General features: G+C 47.3%; 1 protein-coding gene across 1 annotated transcript; it reads left to right on the forward strand.

The window, feature by feature from the left end:
* Positions 1–1883: 1883 nt before the first annotated feature.
* NUDT17 (nudix hydrolase 17) lies at positions 1884–7214 on the forward strand. Its single transcript, XM_056545551.1, has 8 exons — positions 1884–2111; positions 2196–2318; positions 3849–4032; positions 4124–4149; positions 4336–4428; positions 4574–4672; positions 5836–5972; positions 6646–7214. Exons 1-8 carry the CDS (start codon positions 2037–2039, stop codon positions 6809–6811), a joined length of 903 nt encoding a protein of 300 aa, XP_056401526.1. The 5' UTR covers positions 1884–2036; the 3' UTR covers positions 6812–7214.
* The last annotated feature ends 2052 nt before the right edge of the window (positions 7215–9266 follow it).

Here is a 9266-nt window from a genome sequence, read left to right on the forward strand (position 1 = left end):
TCCTGTCATCTGTGGTACTCTCTGCTGAGCTGTGTATCCAATCCATTCATCTGTGATACACTCTGCTGAGCTGTGTATCCAATCCTGTCATCTGTGATACTATCTGCTGAGCTTTGTATCCAATCCTCCCATCTGTGATACTGTCTGCTGAGCTGTGTATCCAATCCTGTAATCTGTGATTCTTCTGAGCTGTGTATCCAATCCTGTCATCTGTGGTACTCTCTGCTGAACTGTGTATCCAATCCTGTCATGTGTGATACTCTGCTGAGCTGTGTATCTAATCCTGTCATCTGTGATACTCTGCTGAGCTGTGTATCTAATCATGTCATGTGTGATACTGTCTGCTGAGCTGTGTATCTAATCCTAGCATGTGTGATACTGTCTGCTGAGCTGTGTATCCAACCCTGTCATATGTGATACACTCTGCTGAGCTGTGTATCTAATTTTGTCATCTGTGATACTCTCTTCTGAACTCTGTATCCAAACCTGTCATGTGTGATACTGTCTGCTGAGCTGTGTATCTAATTCTGTGATACTCTTTTCTGAGCTGTGTATCCAATCCTGTCATCTGTGATACTCTCTGCTGAGCTGTGTATCCAATCCAGTCATCTGTGGTACTCTGCTGAGCTGTGTATCCAATCCTGTCATCTGTGGTACTCTGCTGAGCTGTGTATCCAATCCAGTCATCTGTGATACTCTCTGCTGAGCTGTGTATCCAATTCTCCCATCTGTGATACTGTCTGCTGAGCTGTGCATCTAATCCTGTCATCTGTGATACTCTGCTGAGCTGTGTATCCAATCCTGTCATCTGTGATACACTCTGCTGAGCTGTGTATCCAATCTTGTCATGTGTGATCTCTCTGCTGAGCTGTGTATCCAATTCAGTCATCTGATACTCTCTGCTGAGCTGTGTATCCAATCCTGTCATCTGTGATACACTCTGCTGAGCTGTGTATCCAATCCAGTCATCTGATACTCTCTACTGAGCTGTGTATCCAATCCTGTCATCTGTCGTCCTCGCTCTTTAATGGGGACGCCGTCACTTGAAAAGACATGTGACCCGTCCTGGAGACGTCAGAAGTTTTGATCGGTCGGGGTCCGAGAGTCCATTCCCCGACCGATCCGGAGAAGTTTGCGTCAGTCGCGGTCACTTCTAGCTCTGTGCCATGTGACCCAGATAAAGGTACAGGTCTATGGGCTCGTCTTGGTTGCGCGCAGCCTCGCGCTCTACTCCCGGCTCCAGCTAGTGATCAGTCGTGGTCTGGACACTCGGACACCGACCAATTTAAACGCGTCAAAAAGTTCTGAAGTGTTGTTCAGCCTCACGATCCCAACCGCAGTGACGCAGCGACACAGGTTCAAGCAGTAGACGTTGCGGACAACAAAGCTACAGACTGAGGGCGAAAACGACAGCCATCTCGGTCAGCGGACAGTCGCCTCGTTCTAATGTAGGATGACACCATGTGACCGTAGGAGGACATCATGTGATCAAACGATGACATCATGTGACCTACAAAAAGCGGCCAACACCAACTGGGGTGAAGAGGACGTTTCGAAGCTAGCGAAGAAGAGTCAGGTTGGAGATCATAAGGCAGGGTTTCCCAACCAGGGTGCCTCCAGCTGTTGCAAAACTACAACTCCCAGCATGCCCGGACAGCCTTCGGCTGTCCGGGCATGCTGGGAGTTGTAGTTTTGCAACAGCTGGAGGCACCCTGGTTGGGAAACCCCACCATAAGGCTGGACCGTAGAGGCATGGAGTAAGGACGTAAAAGAAGCGGGGAGATTTCACAGATACGTTTTCCGTCTTCCACCAGCAGAGGGCTCCAACGCTCTGTTTTTCTCAGCTTGCAAAGCATTGTGGGACATGGTCGCTTCCTGTTCCTTATCGTACATGGACAGAGTGCAGATTCAGCCATCAGCACCTCAGGTTTTGCCCCCCCCCCCCGGACCTAATCCCGCCATACGATGAACGTCTCGTCTTTTACTCGCGGCCGGCGGTGAGACCAATGTCCCGGGATTGTCCGGTCGGCGACTAGATGGAGTCGGTGAAGCGAGTTCTGGTTTATCTGAGCAAAGAGAAGTCTGTGCTCCAATGTGCAAAGTTCATACAGGTTAGTGGCGGCCGCGGTGGCAAATCGGGCCCCGGATGTTGGCGCAGGGGGATGGGCCTTTACGTTTTGTTTTTTTTTTTTCAGGGGATTACCGGGCACTACTCCTCCGGGAATCAGGACCGGGCAACGGTGAACTGCAGCCTGGATCAGAATCGTTTCATCATCTCCGACCAGCCGTTCAGCGGGTCAAGAAAGGTGTCGCTACAGGTGCGGGACCAATGGTGGACAATATCGGACTATGAGTAGGAACTCGGGGGTTTTGCATTCAGGGCACTTACTGCTGTTTCACGCAGCCCGTCACTGTAAAACTGTATCTACCCTGGGTTGCCCTGATGCTGGTTGGTTTTATCCGTCCATGTCATGGTGTCCCATGGAGTGTAACACCATGGAGGAAGCAGAGTGATGTGTATGGTCATAGGCTCCTCCCATTGGACACCATAAAATGAATGGGGAAGCCAGGACAGCGGGGAAGCAGAGCTAAAGCTTTACAGAACGGGGCAACAGACAGGATTAAAGGGGGAACACCAGTTTAAATCAACTGGTGCCAGAAAGTTAAACAGATTTTGTAAATTACTTCTATTAAAAAAAATCTTTATCCTTCCAGTACTTATTAGCAGCAGTATGCTACAGGGAAAAAAAATGTTCTTTTTGAATTTCTTTTTTTGTCTTGTCCACAGTGCTCTCTGCTGACACCTGATGTCCGTATCAGGAACTCTCCAGAGCAGGAGAAAATCTCCAGAGGTGTCAGCAGAGAGCACTGTGGACAAGACAAAAAAAGAACTTCAAAAAGAAAAGAATTTCCTCAGTAGCATACAGCTGCTAATAAGTACTGAAAGGATAAAGATTTTTTTTTTTTTTTTTTTAATAGAAGTAATTCACAAATCTGTTTAACTTTCTGGAACCAGTACATTTCAAAAAAAATAAATAAATAAATAAATTCACCGGAGTACCCCTTTAACAACTTACCGCCTAGCCACAGAATTCTGGATAAATGTGTACACGCATGGGGTCTGACCGTTGGGACCCCCCGCAACCTCCTGCCCAGTGCCCCGGCTTTCCCCATGCACGGAGCTGTGTCGACCCCTGTACGAAATGGTGGCCGACACACCCCCTCCAAGGATCTCTATGGGAGAGACAGAGATACACGAGTACAGCACTTCGGCTCTCCCATAGAGATGCATGGAGGGCGCATGCTGACCCCCGCACTCTGCACAAGGAGAGCCAGGAACCGTGAGGGGGGCCCAGCGATCGGACCCCTCGTGATCACTTATCTCTTATCCTTTGGATATTTAGGTGCCTTACATGGGGGTCCTACCTTCGGGAAGGAGGGGGGTCATTCAAAATACCTGCAAGGGGGTCCTACCTATATAGCGGGTTCCTAGCATAAAGTGCCCATTGGTGGAACGTTCCAGTAACCTATCCCCAGGCTCTTGACCGCGCAGCCCACAGACAAGGCACCACGGCAGCAATGGGCGCCACACAGTGTGAACAAAGGCCAAAGCCCACTTACCATGTAGGGTAAGGACTGAAAGGCTGCCATTTTATATTTATTTCAGGAGCCATTTTGGGTTTTCCTGTCTGTAACGGAAGGGAGCCAACAAGTTCGTTCACCTCTGCACCTACACGGGCAAACTGTGTTGGGTAGGTGTGCCCAACGGGTATAAACTCCGCTCTACTGTGGATGGTAGATGACCTTCTAACCCCAGGTTTGTGTATTTCTATGTTTCCGCCCCTTAGAGACCGGACTTTTGTCCCATTAAGAACCTTACGGCGAAGCAAGCCGCCTCTCTGCCGGAGGAGATCAGGGGCCGCGGTGTGGACGTGGGGGTGGCCATCTTGTTGCAGACCGTAAATAAAAGGATTCTTCTGACAAGACGCTCCAAGGAGCTGCACATCTTCCCTAATGTCTGGGTGCCACCAGGTCTGGACCGCCATGGGGGGAGGGGAACCTTTCCGTACATTATTGTGGCGGTGACATCTTGTACTTATAGCGTCTTTTCCTCTTTTCACAGGGGGTCACATGGAGGAGGGAGAACAGGTAAGAAGCTCCGGGGTCATGGGTGATGTCCTCCTCTAGCTGTTGCAAAGCTACAACTCCCAGCATGCCCGGACAGCCGTTGGCTGTCCGGGCATGCTGGGAGTTGTAGCTTTGCAACAGTCTCTGCTCTGCTTTACTGCAGCATCAATCAGTGACTGACCGGATCCTCTCCCCCCCCCATGACAGCTCCTTGAGGCCGGACTGCGAGAACTTCAGGAGGAAACGGGGTTAAATTTGCAAGGTGCCGACCTTCCCTGGAGAATTCTGGGATTGTGGGAGGTAACTATCTACATAGCGAAGGAAACATGGCCGCCCAGTGACATCACTTCCTGTGATAGGTTATATCTGTCATAGCCAAGGGCAGCACCGTTTTGTATTTTATCATATCGGACCGAGTCCTTATTCCCTCCCCTTTCTTCCGCAGTCGGTGTTCCCACCGTTACTGAGTCGCGGACTACCCAGGCGCCATCATATTGTCGCTTACCTGCTGGTCTTGTCCAACGAAACCCACCAGGAGCTGCAGGTAGGTGGCTGCAGCTGTTGGAGCCCCCAGGATCAGACACTTATCGCCTATCCTATAAATATGGAATAAGTTTTTCATAACTAGAGTACCCCTTTAAAGAGGAAGCCCCCAATGCAACTGGAGTACCCCTTTAAGGACATATTATGTATTTTTATGCTATTCATGATCGGGTATAACTCTTGGTGTCTGTGATGCTGCAGTTAGAAATAAGCGAACAGAACCTTTCAAACCCAGATAAGGTCCGAACTTTGTTAAAATGACATTGGCAAAAAGAAAGGATCACATGACATGGTAGCCCATAATTTCTTGCCAACAGCTCTCCTTGCAGTATAGGGGAGATGTCAGAAAAGCCTATGCACATAGCTTCAGCAGCCATTGTAGAGAGAGCAGGTGTTAGATGAAGATCTCTGTAAGGGAAAGTAAGCAGTGACCAACACAGATAGGAGTAGAACCACACACATATATAATAACTGTAGATATAGCAGGTGTTAGGTGAAGATCTCTGTGAGGGACAGTGAGCAAAAAAAAAAAACACCAAAACGGCCCCCATAAGGGTTTCTTCATTGAAAAAATGCTGCAGCCGGATGTTAGCTGTAAGTCAATGAGAAATCACAAAATTCTTTTTCCACTCTGCGTTTTTCAGTTTGGCATTTCTTTAAATCCTTTTGGCTTTTTTTCACTTGTATTTAACTAAATGTATCTTTTTTTTTTTTTTTTATAACAAAATTTTTATTACTTTTTAATTAAATTTTAACTAAAAATGTAGCCGACAATAATAAAAATGTAATGTGAGTCACTTTTTTTTTCTTTTTTTTTTTTATGATGGGAGGAGTAGTTCCTGTACTAATAGACAGATCGCCCCGGGTGTCACTTCTGACACCCGTTGTGATCCTCCTGTATAAGGTATAGATGCGGCCGCCCTTCTATGGTCCCTGCACTGCTGTATATATATATATATACACCTATTCATATTTCCTGCAGAGACCTGTGATTGGCCAGATGGTTCCAGCCAATCACAGCTCTCTGCGGGAAATATGAATAGTTGTTTATATACGTCAGTGCAGGGACCATAGAAGGGCGGCCGCATCTATACATTATACAGGAGGATCACAGCGGGTGTCAGTGACACTTGCTGCAATCATTCCACCATCTTGTATTAACAGGAGAAGCTCCGCCCTGACGAGCAGGAGGTGAGCGCCTGCGTGTGGTTGGATCCGGAAATAGCTGAGCAGATTGTGGCGGCCAAAGATGGAGTGAAGGATTGTGGGAGGAAAAGTCCTGGACTGCAGACCTCAATAATGTAAGAGGGTTCAGAGAGAAGCAATGCTCTGCAGAACTCCAGAAGTGTAATAATCTGCAGGATATCACTATGTAGATGTAAGGTGGTAGAGAGGACAGAGAAATGTTTCCGAACCATGGTGCCTCCAGCTGTTGCAAAACTACAACTCTCAGCATGCAGGATATATCACTATGTATCGATAGAGAGGTCAGAGGTGTAATAGTCTGCAGGATATATCACTATGTATCTATAGGGAGGTCAGAGGTGTAATAATCTGCAGGATATATCACTATGTATCTATAGAGAGGTCAGAGGTGTAATAATCTGCAGGATATATCACTATGTATCTATAGAGAGGTCAGAGGTGTAATAATCTGCAGGATATATCACTATGTATCTGTAGAGGTCAGTGGTGTAATAGTCTGCAGGATATATCACTATGTATCTATAGAGAGGTCAGAGGTGTAATAATCTGCAGGATATATCACTATGTATAGAGAGGACAGAGGTGTAATAGTCTGCAGGATATATCACTATGTATCTATAGAGAGGGCAAAGATGTAATAATCTGCAGGATATATCACTATGTATCTATAGAGGTCAGAGGTGTAATACTCTGCAGGATATCACTGTATATCGGGTGCAATGTTCTGCAGGTCTCGGGTCACTAATGTTGGTCTCCTCCTCTTCCCAGGATCACAGAGGTCAGCGGTCGATCACTGACGCAGAAGGATCTCGCTCTGCAGACGCTTCTGAACACGGCGCCAATAGACGGTGAAGATACAGAACGTGTGAGCACCGGCACTAAATACGCGCTGGCCTTGTGGCTTGAGACCCTGCGCGGAGGAGAAGTCACGTAGACGACCCCCCCTTACCCACAAACATGGACTCCTTTTCTACTTTCTAATAACAGCACAGCGCCCCCGGAGGCCCCAGGGCACATGACAGGACACGCAGTGAATAAATAAAAAGGAATTTATTCCCGTTTTAGAAAGGTTTTTGTCCGTGTTGCGGCCTCCACCAGCGCTCGATGTCCGTGAATAAGAGACTAAAATACAGATACGTTATATACTTAAATACATAAATATGCAGACGGCGGCGGCGGCTATTCCACTACAACCGCGGCGTTAACCCTTCAGTGCCAGGAAGGAGATCTGGAATACACTTAAAGGGGTACTCCACTCCTAGGGGATAAGATGTCTGATCGTGGGGGTCTCGTCGCTGGTCCCGTGTGAAATCATGCCCCGCCCCCTCAATGCAAGTCTATGGGAGGGGGCGTGATGGCAGTCACGCCCCCTCCCATAGACTTGCATTGAGGGGGCGGGGCATGATGTAACATGGGGTGGAGTCGTGACGGATAGGGGATAAGATGTCTTAGGGCCGGAGTACCCCTTTAAAAGGCGGCTCTCGATTCCATGGTCTGGAGGGGACACAACCTTCATAGAAAGCCGCGTCTTTGGAGTTTTGTATACATAAAGAAAAAAAATATATATATAAAATGTCTATTCGCATTATTCTCTGTACAATAAGAGGAAACGGCGAGAGTAAGAAAAACAAAAACTATACATAGAAAGGCAATATACAGGGGAGGGGGGCATAGAAAAGATCCTGAAATACACTTCATATCCACCATAGAGGGGTAATGAAAAAAAGGGTAGTACATAACTGGTGCCTCTAGAGGGCGACCTAGACCTGCACCACCTACAGGCTGCATCAGTACTGCAAGAGAAGCTTCCGTGTCAGCAAAATGTGGAATGATAGGATATAAAATTATGGAAGATAAATTAAAATACTCCGGAGCATTATATCGGGAGAGGCCGATACCAGACACATCTAGTAACTACAGTCATGGCCGGAAATGTTGGTGCCCCCAAAATTTTTCTATAAAGTGAAGTATTTCTCACAGAAAAGGATTGCAGTAACACAGGTTTTGCTATACACATGTTTATTCCCTTTGTGTGTATTGGAACTAAACCAAAAAAGGAGGAAAAAAAGCAAATTGGACATAATGTCACCAAACTCCAAAAATGGGCTGGACAAAATTATTGGCACCTTTTGAAAATTGTGGAAAAATAAGATTGTTTCAAGCATGTGATGCTTCTTTATACTCACCTGGGGCAATATAACAATCACACCTGAAAGCAGATAAAAAGGAGAGAAGTTCACTTAGTCTTGGCATTGTGTGTCTGTGTGTGCCGCACTAAGCATGGACAACAGAAAGAGGAGAAGAGAACTGTCTGAGGACTTGAGAACCAAATTTGTGGAAAAATATCAACAATCTCCAGGTTACAAGTCCATCTCCAGAGATCTATGATTTGTCTTTGTCCACAGTGCGCAACATTATTAAGAAAGTGGCACTGTAGATAATCTCCCTGGGCGTGGACGGAAGAGAAAAATTGATGAAAGGTGTCAACGCAGGATAGTCCGGATGGTGGATAAGCAGCCCCAAACAAGTTCCAAAGATATTCAAGCTGCAGGCTCAGGGAGCATCAGTGTCAGTGTGAACTATTCGTCCACATTTATATGAAATGAAACGCTAGGGAGGAGACCCAGGAGGAGCCCGCTATGGAGGAGACCCAGGAGGACCCCGCCATGGAGGAGACTCAGGAGGACCCCGCCATGGAGGAGACCCAGGAGGACCCCGCCATGGAGGAGACCCAGGAGGACCCCGCCATGGAGGAGACCCAGGAGGACCCCGCCATGGAGGAGACTCAGGAGGACCCCGCCATGGAGGAGACCCAGGAGGACCCCACTATGGAGGAGACCCAGGAGGACCCCACTGCTGACACAGACATAAAAAAAACAAGACTACATTTTACCAAAATTAAATTGAGTAACCAAAATCCTTCTGGGAAAACGTCTTGTGGACAGATGAGACCAAGATAGAGATTTTTGGTAAAGCAAATCATTCTACTGTTTACCGAAAACAGAATGAGGCCTACAAAGAAAAGAGCACAGTACCTACAGTGACATATGGTGGAGGTCAGTGATGTTTTGGGTTGTTTTGCTGCCTCTGGCACTGGGGGCCTTGAATGTGTACAAGACATCATGAAATCTGAGGATTACCAATGGATTTTGGGTCGCACTGTACAGCCCAGTGTCAGAAAGCTGGGTTAGCATCCGAGATCTTGGGTCTTCCAGCAGGACAATGACCCCAAACATATGTCACAAAGCCCCAGAAATGGATGACAACAAAGCGCTGGAGAGTTCTGAAGTGTCAGCAATGAGTCCAGATCTAAATCTCATTGATCACCTGTGGAGAGATCTTATAATTACTGTTGGGAAAAGGCGCCGTCCAATAAGAGACCGGGAGCA

This window comes from Hyla sarda, chromosome 11 (assembly GCF_029499605.1).
Source record: "Hyla sarda isolate aHylSar1 chromosome 11, aHylSar1.hap1, whole genome shotgun sequence".
In the NCBI taxonomy this organism is placed as follows: Eukaryota; Metazoa; Chordata; class Amphibia; order Anura; family Hylidae; genus Hyla; species Hyla sarda.

What these genes read in the sequence shown, in the direction of transcription:
- NUDT17 (XM_056545551.1), top strand. Translation starts at nt 2,037, where the DNA reads ATGGAGTCGGTGAAGCGAGTTCTGGTTTATCTGAGCAAAGAGAAGTCT. An exon ending in AATGTGCAAAGTTCATACAG is followed by an intron (nt 2,112 to 2,195) that starts GTTAGTGGCGGC and finishes TTTTTTTTTCAG; the next exon opens with GGGATTACCGGGCACTACTC. An exon ending in CAAGAAAGGTGTCGCTACAG is followed by an intron (nt 2,319 to 3,848) that starts GTGCGGGACCAA and finishes TCCGCCCCTTAG; the next exon opens with AGACCGGACTTTTGTCCCAT.